Below are 21645 nucleotides of genomic sequence, written 5' to 3' on the forward strand. Positions count from 1 at the left end.
TTGGAAGAGTTTGAGAAGTTTAGGTGTTAGCTCTTCTCTAAATGTTTGGTAGAATTTGCCTGTGAAGCCATCTGGTGCTGGGCTTTTGTTTGCTGGAAGATTTTTAATCACAGTCTCAATTTCAGTGCTTTTGATTGGTGTGTTTATATTTTCTATTTCTTCCTGGTTCAGTCCCTGAAGGTTGTGCTTTTCTAAGAATTTGTCCATTCTTCCAGGTTGTCCATTTTATTGGCATATAGATGCCTGTAGTAATCTCTCATGATCCTTTGTATTTCTGTAGTGTCAGTTGTTACTTCTCCTTTTTCATTTTAAATTCTATTGATTTGAGTCTTCTCCCTTTTTTTTCTTGATGTGTCTGGTTAATGGTTTATCAATTTTGTTTATATTCTCAAAGAACCAGCTTTTAGTTTTATTGATCTTTGTTATTGTTTCCTTCATTTCCTTTTCATTTATTTCTGATCTGAATTTTATGATTTCTTTCCTTCTGCTAACTTTGGGGTTTTTTGTTCTTCTTTCTCTAATTGCTTTAGGTGTAAGATTAGGGTGTTTATTTGTAATGTTTCTTGTTTCTTGAGATAGGATTGTATTGCTATAAACTTCTCTCTTAGGACTGCTTTTGTTGCATCTCATAGGTTTTGGGTTGTTGTGTTTTCATTTTCATTTGTTTTTAGGTATTTTTTGATTTCCTCTTTGATTTCTTCTGTGACCTCTTGGTTATTAAGTAGTGTATTGTTTAGCCTCCATGTGTTTGTATTCTTTACAGATTTTTTCCTGTAATTGATATCTAGTGTAATAGCGTTGTTGTCGGAAAAGATACTTGATGCAATTTCAATATTCTTAAATTTACCAAGGCTTGATTTGTGACCCAAGATATGATCTATCCTGGAGAATGTTCATGAGCACTTGAGAAGAAAGTGTATTCTGTTGTTTTTGGATGGAATGTCCTGTAAATATCAATTAAGTCCATGTTCTTTAATGTATCATTTAAAGCTTGTGTTTCCTTACTTATTTTCATTTTGGATGATTTGTCCATTGGTGAAAGTGGGGTGTTAAAGTCCCCTACTATGACTGTGTTACTGTTGACTTCCCCTATTATGGCTGTTAGCATTTGCCTTATGTGTTGAGATGCTCCTATGTTGGGTGCATAAATATTTCCAATTGTTATGGTTTCTTCTTGGGTTGATCCCTTGATCATTATGTAGTGTCCTTCTTTGTCTCTTGTAATAGTCTTTATTTTAAAGTCTATTTTGTCTGATATGAGAATTGCTACTCCAGCTTTCTTTTGATTTCCATTTGCACTGAATATCTTTTTCCATCCCCTCAGTTTCAGTCTGCTTGTGTCCCTAGGTATGAAGTGGGTCTCTTATAGACAGCATATATATGAGTCTTGTTTTTGTATCCATTCAGCCAGTCTATGTCTTTTAGTTGGAACATCTTTTTTTTTTTTTTTTTTTTTTTTGTGGTTCGCAGGCCTCTCACCATTGTGGCCTCTCCCGTTGCGGAGCACAGGCTCCGGACGCGCAGGCTCAGCGGCCATGGCCCACGGGCCCAGCTGCTCCGCGGCATGTGGGATCTTCCCGGACCGGGGCACGAACCCGTGTCCCCTGCATCGGCAGGCGGACTCTCAACCACAGTGCCACCAGGGAAGCCCTAGTTGGAACATTTAATCCATTTACATTTAAGGTAATTATCAATATGTATGTTCCTCTTCCCATTTTATTAATTGTTTTGGGTTTATTATTGTAGGTCTTTTCGTTCTCTTGTGTTTCCTGCCTAGAGAAGTTCCTTTAGCATTTGTTGTAAAGCTGGTTTGGTGGTGCTGAATTCTCTTAGCTTTTGCTTGTCTGTAAAGCTTTTAATTTCTCTGTCAAATCTGATTGAGATCCTTGCTGGGTAGGGTAACCTTGTTTGTAAGTTTTTCTCTTGCATCACTTTAAATATGTCCTGTCGGGCTTCCCTGGTGGTGCAGTGGTTGAGAGTCCGCCTGCTGATACAGGGGACACGGATTTGTGGCCCAGTCCAGGAGGATCCCACATGCTGTGGAGTGGCTGGGCCCGTGAGCCATGGTCGCTAAGTCTGTGCATCTGGAGCCTGTGCTCCACAGAGGGAGAGGCCACAACAGGGAGAGGCCTGCATAACGCAAAAAAAAAAAAAAAAAAAAAAAAAAATGTCCTGCTACTGCCTTCTTGCTTGCAGAGTTTCTGCTGAAAGATCAGCTGTTAACCTTATTGGGATTCCCTTATGGGTTACTTGTTGTTTTTCCCTTGCTGCTTTTAATATTTGTTCTTTGTATTTAATTTTTGATAGTTTGATTAATATGTGTCTTGGCATGTTTCTCCTTGGATTTATCCTGTATGGGACTCTCTGTGCTTCCTGGACTTGATTAACTCTTTAGTTTCCCATATTAGGGAAGTTTTCAACTATAATCTCTTCAAATATTTTCTCAGTCCCTTTCTTTTTCTCTTCTTCTTCTGGGACCCCTATAATTCGAATGTTGGTGCGTTTAATGTTGTCCCAGAGGTCTCTGAGACTGTCCTCAATTCTTTTCATTCTTTTTTCTTTATTCTTCTCTGCAGTAGTTATTTCCACTATTTTATCTTCCAGGTCCCTTATCCGTTCTTCTGCTTCAGTTATTCTGCTATTGATTCCTTCTAGAGAGTTTTAAATTTCATTTATTGTGTTGTTCATCCCTGTTTGTTTGTTCTTTAGTTCATCTAGGTCCTTATTAAATGTTTCTTGTATTTTCTTCATTCTATTTCCAAGATTTTGGATCATCTTTACTGTCATTACTCTAAATTCTTTTTCAGGTAGACTGCCTATTTCTTCTTCATTTGTTTTGTCTGGTGGGTTTTTACATTGTTCCTTCATCTGCTTTGTGTTTCTCTGTCTTCTCATTTTGTCTAACTTACTGTGTTTGGTGTCTCCTTTTTGCAGGCTCAGGTTTGTAGTTCCTGTTGCTTTTGGTGTCTGCCCCCAGTGGGTAAGTTTGGTTCAGTGGGTTGTGTAGGCTTCCTGGTGGAGGGAACTAGTGCCTGTGTTCTGGTGGATGAGGCTGGATCTTGTCTTTCTGGTGGGCAGGACCACATCCAGTGGTGTGTTTTGGGGTGTCTGTGACCTTATTTTGATTTTAGGCAGCCTCTCTGCTAATGGGTGGCATTGTGTTCCTGTCTTGCTAGTTGGTTTGCATAGGGTGTCCAGCACTGTAGCTTGCTGGTCATTGAGTTGAGCTGGATCTTAGCCTTAAGATGGAGATCTCTGGAAGAACTTTTGCCGTTCGATATTACATGGAGCCAGGAGGTCTCTGGCGGATCTATATCCTGAGCTCGGCTCTCCCACCTCAGAGTCAGAGGCCTGACACCAGGCCAGAGCACCAAGACCGTGTCAGCCACATGGCTCAGTAGAAAAGGGAGAAAAAGAAAGAAAGAAAGAAAGAAAGAAAGAAAGAAAGAAAAAAATAAAATAAAGTTATTAAAATAAAAAATAATTATTAAAAATTAAATAATTAAAAAGTAATAAAAAAGAAAAAAAAGAATTAAATAAGAAAGAAGAGAGCAACCAAACCAAAAAAACAAATCCACCAATGATAACAAGCACTAAAATCTATACTAAAAAGAAAAGAAAGGACAGACAGAACCCTAGGGCAAATGGTAAAAGCAAAGTTATACAGACAAAATCACACAAAGAAGCATACAAATACACACTCAGAAAAAGAGAAAAAGGAAAAAATTACATATGTCGTTGCTCCCAAAGTCCACCACCATCAATTTTGGGATGATTCGATGTCTATTCAGGTATTCCATAGATGCAGGGTACATCAAGTTGATTGTGGAGATTTAATCCGCTGCTCCTGAAGCTGCTGGGAAAAATTTCCCTTTCTCTTCTTTGTTCGCACAGCTCCTGAGTTTCATCTTTGGATTTGACTCTGCCTGTGTGTGTAGGTCACCTGAGGGTGTCTGTTCCCCGCCCAGACAGGACGAGATTAAAGCAGCAGCAGATTAGAGGGCTCTGGCTTAGGCTGGGGGGAGGGAGGGTACGGAATGCGGGGCGAGCCTTCGGCGGCAGAGGCTGGCTTGACGTTGCACCAGCTTGAGGCGTGCTGTGCGTTCTCCTGGGGAAGTTGTCCCTGGATCCCGGGACCCTGGCAGTGGCGGGCTGCACAGGCTCCCGGGAGGGGAGATGTGGCTAGTGACCTGTGCTTGCACACAGGTTTCTTGGTGGCTGCAGCAGCAGCCTTAGCGTCTCATGCCAGTCTCTGGGGTCTGTGCTGATAGCCAAGTCACGTGCCCGTCTCTGGAGCTCATTTAGGCGGTGCTCTGAATCCCCTCTCCTCCTGCACCCCGAAACAATGGTCTCTTGCCTCTTCGGCAGGTCCAGACTTTTTCCCGGACTCCCTCCCGGCTAGCTGTGGCGCCCTAGCCCCCTTCAGGCTGTGTTCACACAGCCAACCCTATTCCTCTCCCTGGGATCCGACCTCCGAAGCCCGAGCCTCAGCTCCCAGCCCCCGCCCGTCCCGGCGGGTGAGCAGACAAGCCTCTCTGGCTGGTGAGTGCCGGTCGGCACCGATCCTCTGTGCAGGAATCTCTCCGCTTTCCCCTCCACACCCCTGTTGCTGCGCTCTCCTCCGTGGTCCGAAGCTTCCCTGCTGCCAGCCTCCCTCTCCACCAGTGAAGGGGCTTCCTAGTGTGTGGAAACCTTTCCTCCTTCACAGCTCCCTCCCAGAGGTTCAGGTCCCATCCCTATTCTTTTGTCTCTGTTTTTTTCTTTTTTGTTTTGCCCTACCCAGGTACGTGGGGAGTTTCTTGCCTTTTGGGAAGTCTGAGGTCTTCTGCCAGCGTTCAGTACGTGTTCTGTAGGAGTTATTCCACATGTAGATGTATTTCTGATGTATTTGTGGGGAGGAAGGTGATCTCCATGTCTTACTCTTAACACCATCTTGAAGATCTCTCTGATCTGAAACTACTTTTTAAAAAAATTTATTTTATTGAAGTATAGTTGATTTACAATGTTTTGTTAATTTCTGCTGTACAGCAAAGTGATTCAGTTTTATATATATATATATATATATTTTCTTTTTCATAGTCCTTTCCATTGTGGTTTATCACAGGATATTGAATATAGTTCCCTGTGCTATACAGTAGGACCTTGTTGTTTATCCATTCTATGTATAATAGTTTGCATCTGCTAATCCCAATCCTTCCCTCCCCCTTGGCAACCACAAGTCTGTTCTCCATGTCTATGAGTCTGTGAAACTACATTTTGTTGTTTACTTATTCTATATGTTTCTCTCAAAACCTTGAAGTGTGAGAAAAAGATGGAATTTGGAATTAGGCAGACATGAATTCACAATCTGCACAAATAGGTGAATGTAGATGAGTTATTCAAACTTTCTTAGACAGTAACCTGGTTAGAACAAAATAGGGAAAATAACACCTGTTTTTGCAATGATTAAGTTAAGTATGGGTTGCAAAACCCCCCATTGCAAAGCCTGGCACCAAGTGAACAGGGACACATTAATTGTTGTGTTGCTTTACCCATTGTTTGCATCTGCAATGGCCCAGCACAGGCAGAGGGCACAGCTCCATACAGATGATGTGGACTTGAGGCTCTTGTGGCTCGAGAATTTCCAAGTCTATACTTACTCACCTTCATCCCCTCTAAGCCAGGTTGTTGGTGACTTTCTCTCAAAAGACACAAATCAGGGTTATGACTGGCATTTCAGAGACTTGGGAAGTAGAGATAAAAGGGAGACATTTTTACATTTATTGGATGGTGACTATGTGCCAGGCAACATATTGAGTGTGTCACATATATTTTCTCATTTACTTCTTGTAATGACCTTATGAAGTAGGCATAATGCTCCTTAATCAACCACCCCAAAACATAATGGCTTAATGCAACAACCATGTATTCTTTTTCATGAGTCAGCTGGGCAGCTCTGATGTGGGTCAGGATTGGCTGACCTCGGCTGGGCTTGCTCATGTGTCTGTGTTCAGCTCGTGGGTCAGCTGGTGCTGACCGGTGTAGGATGGGCTTGGCTGGCTGGACAGCTTACTCCATGTGGTCTCTTGCCCTACTGCAGGTCACCCCTTGGTGCAGTGGTCCAAGAGAGGAAGAGGAAACATGCATGTTACTGTCCTACTGGCCAAAGCAAGTCATGTGGCCAAGCTCTGAGTTGAGGTGGGAGAATACATCCAAAGAGAATGAATTCAGGGGGACATGAACAAATGGGGGTCATTAGTACACTTGATTTTTCACAATAGGCATAGTTATTACCCCCATTTGTAGAGGAGGAGATGGAGGCTAGCAACGCGGTGCCTCTTGTTCACTGGCCTGCCCCCTGGTGTCTTTCTCTGCTGTGCTCTTTTTGGTGATGTACCACATAGGGTGGGGATACTTTCCAATCAGCTGTATTTCCCCTTCTTTCTCATTATTTGGTCTGCATTTGAAATTTCATGTAAAAATTTTTGGGACTAACCAATTGGTCTTGAAGAAACTCAATGGAATGACATCAAGGGACGGTGTGGGTAAGTTAGTAAGGTGAGTCTACTTATTAGAAAATGAAGGGGAGGCAGATATGTCATTGGATGGAGCACAAACAGAAGAAAACGAGACAAATTTATATTTCTCTTCTATCTGCTGGTTTCCCTGATTTTGCCTGGGTCACCTTCCCTGCCTCCATGCCATCCATTCTGGATCCTGACATCAAGTCTGAAAAAAGCAAGAGCCTGGTATTGACCTGAGGCACTTGTTAGCCCTTTGATCTTGGGCAAGGAAGTTCCTTCCCTAATTTCCCCGAGCCTCCATTTGCTCACGTGAGAAAGCATAACAGCACAGATGTGGGTTGTGTGGGTTAAAGGAGACCTGCAGGTGAAGCGCCCTGCCTAGGCTGAGCCTTCCTGCGGCCGCCATGGCTGCCCTGCAAGCACTTTTTGGTGCCTGGAAATGCAGAAGAGTCGACCTGCACAACTGCAGCGGCTCTGAGTGAGCTGCCAGGACGGTGCAGAGTGGCTGAGCAGCACGAGGGCTGTTAATGGATTTTATGGCTTTGTTGAGTATCCCAAACTACAGTTATTAATTACAGGATGCTGTTTAGACACGTTGCAACATATACATTTTGTTAGTTGGTTTGTATAGGCACATATCTGGCAACGTAAAGAATGTGCAAGACCCTAACACTTACAAAGCACTGTCATTGCCTTTTACTGCCCTCTTTGGCTTCTCAGACAGGAACAAAGGCTTTGAGGAGAGGACGGACAACTCTCCTTGGTCTTCGGACTGTCTGATGTCTAATTTAGTGTCCAGTGGCAGGGTGACATAACCTGTCGAGGTGCTCAGTAAATGGGTTGAATCAATGAATAAATAACTTCTGTTTCTCTCTAGGCGTCTCTATTTCCTTAACTATTCCTTATGAACCTTGACCTGTGTGTGATATTGGCACTGCATATATGTATGCGAATAAGGTCAAGGATTTCTTCTGAGCCATTAGTTAATGTCTAGGGAGTACCTCTATGAACCCCGTGTGGCCTGGGGGTGGTGGGGAGTTGTCAAGAGTGCAAGGCCGTTGCACTCTGGGTACTGACAATTACTCACGAGGTGTTACAAGGCATGACGTCGGGTGGCCTGGTCTTAAGATACGTGGAGTGAAACAGAAAGGGGGTAACTTGTTGCCTGGGTACCATACTGCAGGGAAGTGTCTGCCCCACTGCAGCCTCGGGGGGCCCAGCGGCCCACGTTTGCCTTTTGTGATCCGGTCCATTAGCCTCCGAGAGCCGTGGCTGTTCCCGCCTCTCCAAGATGGTGCGGAGTCCGGCCATTGCCCTCCGGGTCCGCGGTGATGTACCGGGCTTGGCAACTCAGAGCAGCACTCGCGCTTTCCAGCTCTAGCGTGTGCCTGGCGCCCTCCCCAGACCAGGCGGCACAGAACGTCCGGAGACCCGGCCAAGGGCAGGAGGACCTGCAGCAACGCCCGCTCGCCCGCCTCTCCGCACGGATGTCAGCTCCAAGGGCGTGGCGGGGCACGGTGCCCTGAGCCCCCGCAGGCGACGCTCAGGCTCCCGGGGACCACTTCTGAGGGAGCCAGCCCTCCCCTGAGGCAGTTATTTGAGAGCCGGAGCGAGCGCGCGAGGCCGGAGGGCTCCCCGCAGCCGCCCACCCGGTCCTCTGGGAGCCGAGTCCTACCTGGAGGAGGAGCGCCCCGGAGCTCGAGGACGGCGGAGGAAAGTTGGGGGGAGAGGGCGCGGAGCCGCGAGCCTAGGAGCCGCGGCCGGTGTCCGCGTCTCATGAATATGCAGGAGCCACCTCCCTCCCTCCGTGACGTCACGGGCCGTCCCGGGGTGAGCGCCGGAGCTGCTCGGGGTCCGCGCCAGTGAGCGCGGCTGCTGCGGGCGAGCTAGCGGCGCGGCGGCGGGCACCGGAGGCCGAGCGCGGCGGCGCCCGAAGCGCACACAGCGGCAGGGCAAGGCGGCCCGAGGCCCGGCGGACACCGGAAGGCGAGAGCCGGCGAGGGCAGTAGGCGGCGGCGGCGGCGGCGGCAGCGGCGGCGGCAGCGGCAGCTCGTAGGCGGCGGCGGCGGCGGCTAGGATGGTGACTGGGAGGCTGTGCTGGGTGCCGCTCCTGCTGGTGCTGGGCGTGGGGAGCGGCAGCGGCGGCGGCGGCGGGGGCAGCCGGCGGCGCCGCCTCCTCGCCTCTAAAGGTGGGTGCTGGGGAAGTTTCTTCGTCTCTGAGGAGGGAAGCAGGGCGGGCTTGAGGGGGGAAGCGGCGGGGACCCCGCTGGATTTGCACACCCTCCCTTGCCGCAGCTTCCCCGGCCTCCGTGCGCCCGAGATGACCAAAGTGAGCGCCCTGCGCCCTGGACCAGAGAGATTTCACCTGCGGACGCCGGCCCAACCCCTGGGCAGGTTCTAGGGACCCAGGAGAAGGCCAGGTCTGGGGAGTCCGGACAACTTTGGGGGCTTTCTGCGCCGGAGTGGGGGTGTAGTGGCCGAGCGGCGGGCTCCGGCCCGGGAGCGGCGGGAGCAGGGCGCTGGCACGGCGCGGACAGGCAGTTGTCTGCTCCAGCCCAGAGGGAGGAATCAGTGGCGGCGCCTTCAAAGGAGGGAGCAAAGCTCGTCTCCCAGCTCGGGGATGGGGTGGAAACTTGTGGGCTCCGGGGAGGGCCTCCCTGGCTGGCTTCAGGATCCCCCAGGGCGGCTCTGGCTCCCCTGGGAACGCGCGCCCCCCGGGTGGGCCGCGGAGTCCGGAAGAAGTGCGGGATGTGACCCTCCCCATGGCCTCTCCGACTGTGCTTGGGCACCGGAGCACAGAGGCGCAGAATCCGGTGACCTCCCTCCCCGTAACCCTATTGGCTTGGAGTTCTTGACCTCTCCGCTTCTCCCGCCCCGGAGGAAGCAAGATCCTGGTGAACGCCTGGCGCGGTCGGGAGACTGTAGGCTGGCGAGCCGCGGAATTTGCTGCCTGGGAGCGCGGGGAGGAGCGCCGGGGTGGGGGCGTCTGGAGGGCGAACTGAAACGGAAGGTCACGTGCTTGCTGGACGGTGGTGGGAGAGGCAAGGGAGGAGCAGAGCGGGCTTGGGTGGCGATGGGTGCAGGAGAGGCGGTGGCCGTTCTGGGCTGGAGTGCCCGGCTTGGTGGTAACTTGTTGATTCTCTGCGTTTTGACTAGGATAGGAGGGCGTGCGCTTGGTTTAAAGGCTGTGGCCAGATTTGCCCGGCAACCAGTACGGGAAGGAACGTGGTCCTTGACAATCCTCAGAGGACGGAGGAGTTTGCTCTTGTAGATAAAGAGGCAGCCTATTAGCGGCAACCTGATTTGCAAACTGGCTTTCAACTGTAGCTTACCTGTGGCTCAGGAGGGAATGTATTCTACGTTGAATTACCCTTGGAGGGTGGGGAGAGCGCGAGGCAGCCAGTTCGCCTCTTCAGGACCTCGGGAATGCCTCTCCCGCAACTTGAGAGTGAGACGGTTGAGAAGAATAGGAGAGTTTCTGTTTATGCTGTAACCTTTTCGTTTGGTGGCATCGTTTTTTGTAACATTATTTTATAAGCAGGCATCCTGTTCCTTTTCATCAATTCCTACCCCACCCCCATCCTTGAGAGGTAGTTTTTTTGCGGGGGGGAGACAAAGGAAAACTGATTATGAAAATGTCTCAAACATGTGGTAAAGGAAAGGTAAAGGAATGGGTAAAGGAGTCGTTGATCATTCAGGGAGACGCTTGTTTTGGTGAAAGCAAGAAGAAAAAGCAACGAACGGCCAAATCTTTTGCTCTCCTTCCCCAATATAGACACTTTGTTAAATAGGCAGATTACATGTTTTTGATTCTTTTCGTCACTTTGTAGCGGAGCAAATGGCGTATGTTTAAGCCGATGTTTACATACAGGGGGCAAGTGAAGGAAGGGAAAAAAAACTTGTTTGGGAAGAAGACCTGGTGTGCTTATGCATCGCCTAGTTCCCAGGTCAAAATGGAAAACTTGGTAGAGATAAAAGAGAAAGATTGAGAAGAAAAAAAAAATCCAGGCTCTCAGTGATTCACGCGTATGTGAATAATTATGTGCATTTTAACCAACACCTTGCATCTTCTCCACTTAGAACATATTCATTTCATGTTGAAAATAAGCCATTTGTCTTTCCGGAGTAAAAAGTTGATTGGTCCTGCGGAGCTAGAATTGCTGTCTCCCCCGCGTTCTTCCCTCTTTCTCTTTCTAACCACTGGGGGGCTGCAAAGGGCGCTGTTAGCTACATTTTTCTTTTCTTTTCATTTCTTTTTAAAAGACAAATGTGTAATATTTGATCAAAACAGAGACATTTGCTATGACACTTTAGCTGGGATTTACAGGGCTGACTCTCCTTATTACAATGCACGTGCATTTTATGTCTCCAAATTTTATATAATTTCTGAAGAACATTTGAGATACTGAAGGTATGCTTCATATATGATGTGTCCCACCACTGACTTTGCCTTTTCTAAGGTTCATGTCATTATTATCCCCATCACTAAAAAGGAGAAAAGTCAGGAAGACCTATGAAGAAGATTGAATAAAAAGATAGCATTATTTTCCCATACAGTTCTGAATTCATTCACAGAGGAAAAATGGGAGTGGGGCGTCAAGCTGCCTGGCAGACCTGAATGCACCCTCTGGACAACTGTCTGGAAGTATGTCCTCCCGGCTTGGGCTCGTGTACGATGTCGTGTTTGTGGCACACAGCTTGTTCTGCCTTTGTGTTTCTTGCTTTTTCCTGTAGGGAATCGAGCAGCTAATCCCTGAGAACTGTTTGGGGCTTTCGCAGAATCTCTGCACTTTGAGTACAAACATACTCCTGACGTCAGAAGTATTACAGTGGCCAGGCAGCTATTTTAACCCCTTCCTTTTCTCTCCTGTATCTTGATTATTCAAAAGAGACGAACACTTCCTGGATGCCTTGAAAAGACCAGATCCTATGCACATGTTTCATGAGCAAAGCTTGGGAAGGCATTGTGGACCCAAGGAGCCTCTGGAGCAGAGAAAGGCATGTCTTATCCAGGGAAAAAAAGACAATACAAAAAAACCTCTTAAGATTTGTGCCAAATTTGGTGATGCATCAGTGGTCTCAGGTCTCAGGGATCTGGTACACAAATGCTTTTCAGTCCTCAACATCCAGGTATTTATTGGTTGTTCAGGACAATGCTTGAGTAGAGACCATCAGCAATAACTGATGTAGTGCCCACCTGTGTGCCCGGAGCCTGACTCAGTGCTCTGGAGGATTCTTAGCAAATATAAGAAGATCAGCCCCACCCCCCCACCCCCATTCCCATCTCACTACTACCTTGCTTTGAGAGCTTTGATCTGGCTGGAGACAAGATTTTTATGTGAAAACTTTAAGAGAATGACAGCAGGCTGAGTTTGTGCCAAGTATAATACCGTGCGATGGGGACGCAGACAAGGGAGATAGAGATAGGAAGAGGGCTTGCAAGCACAGCATTTGGTAATAGGGAGGGGAGGAGACAGAGTGGAATTGTAGCCGTAGTTGTGTAATTGTAGTAACTGCCTGTGGAACATCTCCTTAGTGTGTTACAGGCACTGCGCCAATCTGTTTAACTGGGCTGTCTCTCATTTTTACAAATGCGGGGCTGGTTTTGGTAGCCCATTTCACAGAGGAAGAAACTAAGCCTGAAAGAGGGCAAGTGACTTGCCAGTACAACCGGGGGAGGATGTGACACTGGGGTGAGAATGCGAAGGCTCACCATGGCCAGTGCCCCTTGACTGTTCATTGTATATTCTCCCCTTTGGATTTAAAGGCAGATCTAGTGACCACAGGGAAGCTGACTGTACCTCTGAGATCCCCAAGGGCCCCTGTGGCCCTGCATACACAGGAGGAGAGTCCAGGGCTGCAGTTTCAAGGGGCCTGTCGGGAGATAAATGGAGTGGGCCTTGTTCTCATCCATGGAAACCTGTGCTCTAGCTTCAAGCAGCAGCCTCATCCTCCCTCTTACAGATTCAGAAACCATCCTTGCGTCTTCCAAAGTGCACATGCAGAACCTCCCGTGGGGGCGAAGGTGGTGTGGAATTTTTATGTTGAATTGTCCTATATCATCCCTTGGAAAGTAGCATGTGTCTCCTGGGGGGGTGGCAGTTATTTCCCCAACAACTGAAGCACAAATGACAAAATGTCCTCAGCACTGCATCAGAGGGTGCACTCTGACCTGCACTCATCCCATAGCACCTGTGGTTCCTGGACCAGATGTGCTCATTCCTGCCCTGGACCCTTTGGACCATGTCTTCAAGCTAGACGGTTACCTTCCTCAGCCTAATGCCTTCTGTGACTCAAGACACAGCCAGGCCTGGGCATGGTTTCCCCTAGGAGCCTTCCCCAGGATGTGGCTCTCCCTCTGGTGTACCTGTGCTCCTTGTCTGGCTCCAGCACTGCCCTGTGAGCTCTGAGGTCTGGAATCTTGTCCTGATTCTCCCTCCCTGTCCTGACCTCCAAGTCCACACCACTGCCTGGCCTCTGGATGTGAGCCGAGCAGTCCGTAGTGAGTGGCTTGGTGAATCCACCTGTTTGCAGTTGCAGTACTATCGTTTAATGACACAGAGATTTTGGATGTTTTCTCCTGTCCTGTAGGAAGGAAAATTTGGGCTTCATAGCGAGAGAAACCTGGGTTCCAATCCTGGCCCTACTGCTTCCCAGTAAGATAATCTTGGACAAATCAGTGAATCCCTTTGAACCTCAGTTTCCTTATCTATAAAATGGGGATACAAAGATCTACCTTGCCAAGTGGTTGTCAGGAAAGTGTTTAGAAATCACTTAGCACAGTTCATGGCATGTAAACAGCATTAAATACACAGTGACTGTAATTACTGTAATTACTGATCGTTTAAACACTGGGTTCTAGCGTCTGAGATTTGGTGACCTTCTCCCTTTCTGACTGACCTCTTGGCAGTTCAGTAGCTTTGTTCATATCTTCCCTCCATTCAAACTCTGTTCTCTCTGTCTCTGTCTCTCTCCACATGTGCATATGTATGGACTTAGTCATATATAAATACATGCACACATAGACATTTGGCTTGAATTGTGAAAACACCTGCCTCTTTCACTAGTCTATGAATGCCTTTGAGGCTGGGACCCATGTCTTGTCTCATTCATCTCAAAAGCCCTGGCACTTAATGCAGGGCCAGCTCTGAGGAAGGACTCAGCAATGTGTGTTATCTAAATAAATAAACATCTCTATGTGCCACTGCCGAAGGTGTGGGATTCTGGTCTCTGGAGGAAGAGCTTTACTGGTGTGATTTGGGTTGTAAAGAGAAGTCCCCTGACCAGCAAACACTTTCCTTCCAGCCTTGCTGTCCCAGAACACAGAGAAGCAATCTTTTTTGTTTGTTTGTTTAAGACACTGGCAACCTCTGTGATGATGCATGTTTATGTGGAAGGGGGTAATTGACACTGTGATAGCCAAATGACAGCTTGAGACAGATTATTATTTTATTATTTATTATCTAGCCCACCACTAATTGGACCCTGTGGAAATTGGAATGGTGGGTTTGCAGATGAACCATGAGAGGACTGAGCTGGGGGAAGCATGCTGAGCTGAAGACACTGGCACTGAACAGAAGTTCGCCATCTTAATCAGCTGGGGCTTCTGTAGCAAAAATAACATAGATCAGGTGGCTTAGAAACAACAGAAATTGATTTCTACATTTCTGAAGGAAGGAAGTCCAAGAATGATTATGTTCTGGTGAGAGTTCTCTTCTGGGTTACAGACTGCTGACTTCTTACCGTGTCCTTCTGTGTGGAGTGCAGAGAGAGGAAGCAGGCTCTCTCACGACTCTTACAAGGACACTAATCCCATTCATGAGGGCCCCACCCTCATGATCTCTACTAATCCTAATATGCTGGGATTTGGGTTGTAAGGAGAGGGTCTCCAAAAGGCCCTGTCTCCTAATACTATTACACTGAGGGTAGAGTTTCAACATGTGAATTTTGGGAGGACACAAACATTCATCCATACCAATCATGCTCTCAGCTTTGGGGGAGCAATAGGCAGAAGACAGGAGGCGGCAGTGGTTGGAGGAGGATGCTTGGGGTGAGAGTGAGGCCAACCCAAACATGCATTGGGCCCCATTTTTAGCTTTTTCAGCCAAGAGCTATGTCTCAGTCTCCTGTTATTCTCTATGAGCGGATTGAAAAGCTAAAACAAATATCAGATATCAAAGAGCTCTGTCTAGGGCAAACATCACACATGACACAAACTATTGGAGAACTTGGTAGCTTCTGGGAAAAGGGTAGACGACTGTGCATGAAACACCTGGAAAAAGTTTTGTAGGAAAGGAAGAAATTGACAAGGATAGGAGAAGCCATCAAAGATTAACAGAGAAAATGAAAGAGGGCTGGATGGGTGAGTAGGCATTTGGTCAGCAGATAGGAGATGGGCAGGACAGGTAGATGCAAGGTAAGAATGCCCATGTTGGTATGCAGGCAGGAGTAAGGAGGGAGCCCAGCCCTGGACAAATATATTTCTGCATACAGATTTATAAAGCTAATAAAAGAGTGAATGTTTATTGAATGCATACCGTGTGCCAGACACTATTTTAAGCACTTTATATATGTCAGTTGGTTTCATCTTAACCCCAGTTGGTTTGATCTACCAATGATGCAGGTAGAATTACTATCCCATCTTTACAGAGGAGGAAACTGAGGCCCAGAGAAGGGAAGTAACTTGCCCAAGGTCCCACAGCTTAGAGACAGTAGAACTGAGATTTGAACCCAGAATGGTGTGGCAGACATGGATTTCCCATATCACACAGGCTTACCTAGCAGAGTGATGTATTTTCAGCCCGAGGAAGGCTCTGAGTGAGGCCAGAGAGGCTCTGCTGCCCTGGAACATTCCGAGGCAGTTCAAGAACATTTGGGTCTTCAAAATTGCTGAAAGAATCAGTTTCTCTGGAAGCCTCACTCTCTGATTGACTTCCCCGTCAGGAGCGAACATCATCTTTCTCTTCTCGCCTGGGCAGCTGGAAGCCTTCCTCCCCTCCCGTCATGCTTGGCCTCAAGTAGAGAAGGCAGCTGTCTGCATTGCATGGTCCACTGGAGGGGTCTCCTGAATCAGGAAGACCTCCCAGCAGTTGTTCATTTGGGTTAAACATGGCCCTCCTCTGACTCCTTTTTTTTAAAGCAGGCAGGGTTAAGAAAAGCTACCACAGACACTTTCAAGTATATTAGATGTACTTGAAGCCTGGACTCTGGGGAGAATGAGGAGGGGATGCTGAAAGGAGAGTGTGGCAAGAGGGGAGAGAGATGGCATAGATGAAATAGAAGGTAACGTGACTGCTCATAAGGCTGCCTTTTCTTCTGCTGTTGTGGCAGGATTTTATATATGTCAATTGTCTTTTTCACAAATACCCATTTTACAGATTGGTAAATGAACACCACAGGGCATGTAGCCGCAGAGCCAGGAATCAGACCAAGGGGTCAGACTAATTGCAGTTGGTTGCAACCCAGCACCAGGAAGCCAGGTGATATCTTGGATGATGTCACCCGAAGGCCACTTCTCCCACTTCTTAGTGGTTTTCTAATCCTCAGGCACTTGTTTCCAGTACCTTCTCAGGACTTTGCTTGTCCCCAGCTCAGTGTCCTCTGCTTACATCAGTCCTCCAGAGATGGCCCTGGCCAACTCTTCTCCTAGCTCACCTTAAGCCCTGCTCAGAGGCTTGCTCCATGTCTGTCCCCTCTAGGATGCCCTGGGGTACCACCAGCCCCATGTGTGTGCCAACCCAGCCTCTCATCTTCCCTCCACAAAGCTGCTGCTTACTCTGTGGCCTCTGTTTGGATGAGAGGTACAACATCTGCACACTCACCCAAGCCAGAGCCCTGGAGTCCTCCAGCATCCTCATCTCTCCTCTTCCATCACACCCCATCCTTCATCAGGTCCAGTTGATTCTACCCATAAAGACCTAGAACCTTCCCACTCCCCTCCATGCCCATTGCTACTGCCTTATTTAGCATCTCTTGGGAATGAAAGCACCCCCTCCTCATCCCATCCATCACCCTGTTGCCAGGATGGGTCACATCAACTCCAGTCCCACCAGGCCTATAAGAAATGCCATCCCAATCATCATGAATTCCATCCTTCACCATCCATGCTGCAGTCTGTTAAGGTCCCAGGGTTTTGAGAATAACGTAACACTCTTGGAATTGCCTCAAGTTTCCATCCCTCACAGGTTACCCGTGTGATGCTCATTGTCTGAACAGCCTGGCCTCTTTTTTTTTTTTTTTGCGGTACGTGGGCCTCTCACCATTGTGGCCTCTCCCGTTGCGGAGCACAGGCTCCGTATGCGCAGGCTCAGCGGCCATGGCTCATGGGCCCAGCCGCTCCGCGGCATGTGGGATCTTCCCAGACCGGGGCACGAACCCGTGTCCCCAGCATCGGCAGGTGGACTCCCAACCACTGTGCCACCAGGGAAGCCCACAGCCTGGCCTCTTGATGGCCCCGGCTGACTCTCTACTTCCATGGGCAGCAGAATCTTTGCTGCCGCCTGGTTCCAACACCTGAAGTCCAATTCTCCTATTACATTTCATTGCCAGTGCCCCGGGGGGTGCTTGGGGATAGGAGATGGAACAGGCCACCAGTTCCCATCTTAGAGGAAACCAGCCCTTCTCCCACCTTCTACCTCTCCTATCCCTACCATCACCCCTTCAAGGAGCTCAGGCATTCATAGAGCAAAGGCCTGGACCGAGTGTCTACAGAGATCTTCTGCCTACGCTCTTGCAACCCAAGCCTCCTCTGAAGCTAGGATACACAGAGAGCCTCACCCCTGATGACAAACCACAGTCCTCTCAAGATAGATCCAAACTCTCCAGCCTCATATAAAAGTCTGTTGATGGTTTCTCCCCTCACTTCTCATCTGGCCTCCTCTTCTCTCAGTGAACTTTCCAGCAGTTTCCAGATAGTAAATACTATCTTCTCTCAAGAGCTTACTGTGTGCTGGGCTCTGTTCTGAGTGCTTTAGAGGTATTAATACTCATTCAGTCCTCCAGCCACTCAATCAGATGTGTGCTTTTATTATCCCCATTTTACAGGTGAGGAAACTGAGGCCAGGAAGGTTAAGCTACTTACCTAGTTCACCCAACTACTACTACTACAGCAAAGCTGGGAATTGAATGGACAAAGTCTAGTTTCAGAGACTACCCCCTTATCCGTTGGGTTAGTGACTCTCAAACCTGGATGCACAGTGGAACCACTTGAGAGTTTCAAAATAACAGAGATGCCTGGAACACCCCTGCAGAGATGCTGGTGTCATTGATCTAGGCTAGGACTTGGGATTTAGTTTAAAGCTCTCAGATGTTTGTGATGCCCAGCCAAGGTTGAGAAGTGCCCCTGCCAGCCCCTATTGCTGACAGTTCCCCAGGGACTGCTTCATTTCTTGGCATGGGTTGCAGGGCTGCTCCTGGGTGGGGGCCTTGACCCTCTTTATTTCACCACCTCTGGTTTCCCCCATCACAGTACCTATCGCCTCCCTGCCTCCCCAGGCAGACTGTGACCCCCTCGAGGGGGAAGCATCCTGGTCACCTCTGTGTGACTGGTGCCCAGCACAGTCTGAGGTCCAGAGTGAATGCTGAGTGTTGAGGGAGTGACGATATGCCGGGGTGATGCCACCCACACTGGCTGCAAGTCCCTCAGGACTCTGCCCATGCACACTTCCCCCGGTCAGGGCTACTCCCTGCCTTTGGTCACCGGTAGGAACTAGTCATCAGGCCTCTCCCCTTTAGTTAACTGATTCCCCTTCCAAACCAATGACAGCCTTCACTTTGTAAAGGTTGAAAACACTCAGCTCTGCAGGTGAGTTGAGTGAACTCTAACCACACCAAGATGTGTAAGGGAGTCAAGTCCAGCAGATGCCGCTGGAATTCTCCCTGAGAAAGGCTGTAAATGCCACTCATAGCTTCTAAAAATGCTTAATTGGCTGAAATTTGACTTACGTTTTGCGGATAGAAAAAACAAAACAAAACACACAGCACATCATTTTTGTGATTTCTGCCACTTTGCATTTCTGTGATGTCTGTTGTATTATATAGTTAAACAAATCTGCAGTCTTCAAAGAAGCCTGACGAGGAAATCGCCTGTGGAGAAGGCAGCGACTCCAAGTCACGTGGCTTGGATCCACTGATCCGTGTGAGGCTCAGGGCGCATCACTCAGCCCTCTGGGATCTGCTTTTCCCTGTGCAGAAAGGACAGGATGGCACCTCCCTCCTCTATTCAAGAAAGTTCTGAGTATCCACGTGCAAGTGGTTCTGAATACCCTTTGGAAGGATAAAGTGCTTAAGAAAAGAAGGTGATCAGATTTAAGAAACTGGCTTTGAGACTTCAGGACTCTAACCCTCCAAACAAAACCCTACGTCTTTCCGTCTTTATACTGTCTTACCAATTTAATTAATGATATTTTCAGGAGAAGTCTGAATTTAGCAGTAAGGCCCTTCCTAATTCTTTAATGTACATTCTGCGTATGGTACACGGTGGGTGTTCACCATGGTTATGCAAGGGGTACAGCAGTTGCGGGCCCATAAATTTTCAGGGAAGAACCAGTCAAAACTGTTAATATGGTGTCAAGTTGATGTGTCATTTTCCAATTTGCATGGATAACTGCATCGCAGCAAATTAATTAAAACAGATAAATGTTAATCTAATGCATGTCTCCTTGTAATTAATGAAATATAACCATTACAGGGTATTTGATTTATTATTTTAGTTTATAAAATGCCGAATTCTTCTGTAAAGTTAGAAACAATAAGAGGAGAAGCTGACCCATATATAGCACTAGGAAAAATAATCACATTTCAATAAATTAATCACTCTCTGGAAGGATATAGTTCATTAACACCATGAACTGAAAGTGTTAGATGTAAATTAGATTAACCTTTTTAGTGACACTTGCATTTATATTGCATATTCTCTTCAAACTCCAAGCACTTTACGTATATTAATTCGATGAACCTTCACCAGACCCTTGTTAAGTAAGTACATATATCAAAGTTGGAAGGGAGGAGAAATGAAACCCTTCAAAAACACTGAAATCCTGGTTTGAAGATTTATGATTTCCTCTTCAGCAGTACAGTTTTTGCTGGACTTCTGGAGCTTGAGAACATGGGTGGTATTCAGGCTCTCTCGTGCTGTCAGGAAACAATTAGCCCATCACTTGGTACCTGAAGCCAGAGATGCTTGTGCTGGGGGCTCAGGCCAAATGCTGAAAGGAAACCCTCTGCCTTCTTTCACAAAATACACCCCAGCAACGGTGGGTCTGACTGTGGACAGGGCAGCCCCAAGTGGGTGTGGGTGTTGGGAACTTAGTGCCCCACTGGGGCATCCAAGGGTCATCTTCCCTTGGGCCAGCTGCTGTTCCTCTTTTAACATCCCTACTCTTGACTTGATCATCTGGGTGCTGAGGATGGGCTGTGGTGAACAAGACCTTGGGAGGCTATTGGGAGAAGAAAGAAGGAGGGACAGGGAGATGGGAATGGGCTTAACCTCTTCAGCTGGGGGTCTCTACTCAGGCCCGCCTGAGTTGGGGGCCAAGACCGCTGTCTCTTTACCTGCTGGGATGGAGAGTGAGGGCCTGAGAGAGGAGGAGTCCCTCTCCATCTAGCTGAAAGCCTGCTCCTCAAAGAAACTTTCCTGAGTGAGGGCCTGGGTCTTCTGTAGCAGCTTGTCACCAGGACCACTCCCCTCCTATGGGGGCTCTGCCTACTTGCAGGACTTACTGTCGTTGCCTGCTGGAGATTGCACAGAGGGGAGAGGAAGCAGGGCTTGCATTATAAAAGCCTATGAAGAGGGAAGGGATGTGGGAACAGATGTATATGTATGACTGATTCACTTTGTTATAAAGCAGAAACTAATAAAAAAATTAAAAAAAAATTAGTGGAAATGAAAAACTAAAAAAAAAAAAAAAGCCTATGAAGAATCAGGGGAGGAGACTGTAAGCATTTCCTTAGCTTGATTGACTGTGTTTGGTGGTTTGAGGTTCTGAATATTTATTTTTCCAACTCTTTCTGTTCCTTCAAGCTCTCAAACCCACAAGTGCTTTCCTAGGGGCAGATTTTCACTTTATTCCACAAACCCATTGAAATGCTGTGTGTTTCAGATAACGGTCTGCCCTGGAGCTAGTTAGTGCATCACTAGTGGTTAGACATGAAATAGAATGTAGGAGAACAACGTTGGAGTGTCGGGGATTCTTCTCCCTGCTTCTGGAGTTGGAAAATCATGTACTCTGGTCCTCATGCAAGGACAGTTTAACCCCACCCACTCCTAGAATCTCAGCTCATTCTGCTCTGCCGGCACTTCTTGGCACACTTGTCTGCTGCAAAGTGCTCAAAATTCTCTCCTCCAGACCTCGTACGGAAGGGATTAAGAATCTGGATTTAGAGTCAAGAACTAAAACAGGCCATCACTCAGGAAACTCACAGAAATGCTACGGAATGAGAGAAAATATTGAATTTGTAATTTATGGTATTTTAAGAGTTTCCTTCTTTCCTTCCTTTCTTCCTTCCTCCCTCCCTCTTCATTTCTTCTTTTCTTGTGTGTTTTTGTTGGTTTGTAGGAGGGCGCGTGGTCATTTGGAGCAGGGAAGGAGGCTAAGATAATTTAGAATAAGAGTTAAAAAGAATTTCACTTTCAAGACCTAGATTTCACTTTCTTTTTGTTGGTTATTTTTTCTTTTCCCTAAAGCAAACCAATTATTTTGGCTTTATGGCACCATTATGAGAAATATCAAGATGGTTGTATCTTGCATATTAATTTTAAAATTATATTTAAGTCTTTTTAGTGATTTATTCTTCTTTTAACTAGAGGTCACAAATAAAGAACTTCTTTTTTTCCCAGACCGGGTCACGAACCTGTATCCCCTGCATCGGCAGGAGGACTCTCAACCACTGCGCCACCAGCGAAGCCCATCCACTTCTTAAATTACTACCAATAATCATGAGAATCACCATCCTCCTAATCTTACAATTTGTTTTCTCCATCCAACGGGAAATGTGAATAGAAGCATCTTTAGAAAACTTTGCTACTTCTGTGGATCAGAACCACCTAATCTTTAACTAAAGACAGAGGGCTCGCTATGCAGCCCCAGCTTCAAAACAAGTCACGTGGTTCATACTTCCAACCAAATGGGCTTTGGTAGAGAAA

General features: G+C 47.4%; 1 protein-coding gene across 1 annotated transcript in view; it reads left to right on the plus strand.

Moving 5' to 3' along the window:
• Positions 1–8010: 8010 nt before the first annotated feature.
• Positions 8011–21645, plus strand: part of CLSTN2 (calsyntenin 2) — a 622407-nt gene continuing 608772 nt past the window's right edge. The window contains exon 1 of the mRNA XM_082625773.1: positions 8011–8692. Within this exon, the coding sequence (XP_082481899.1) occupies positions 8581–8692 (112 nt within the window). The 5' untranslated portion in view covers positions 8011–8580. The remainder of the gene's footprint in view (positions 8693–21645) is intronic.

This window comes from Mesoplodon mirus (genome assembly GCF_964341445.2).
Source record: "Mesoplodon mirus genome assembly, chromosome: 6".
NCBI lineage: Eukaryota > Metazoa > Chordata > Mammalia > Artiodactyla > Ziphiidae > Mesoplodon > Mesoplodon mirus.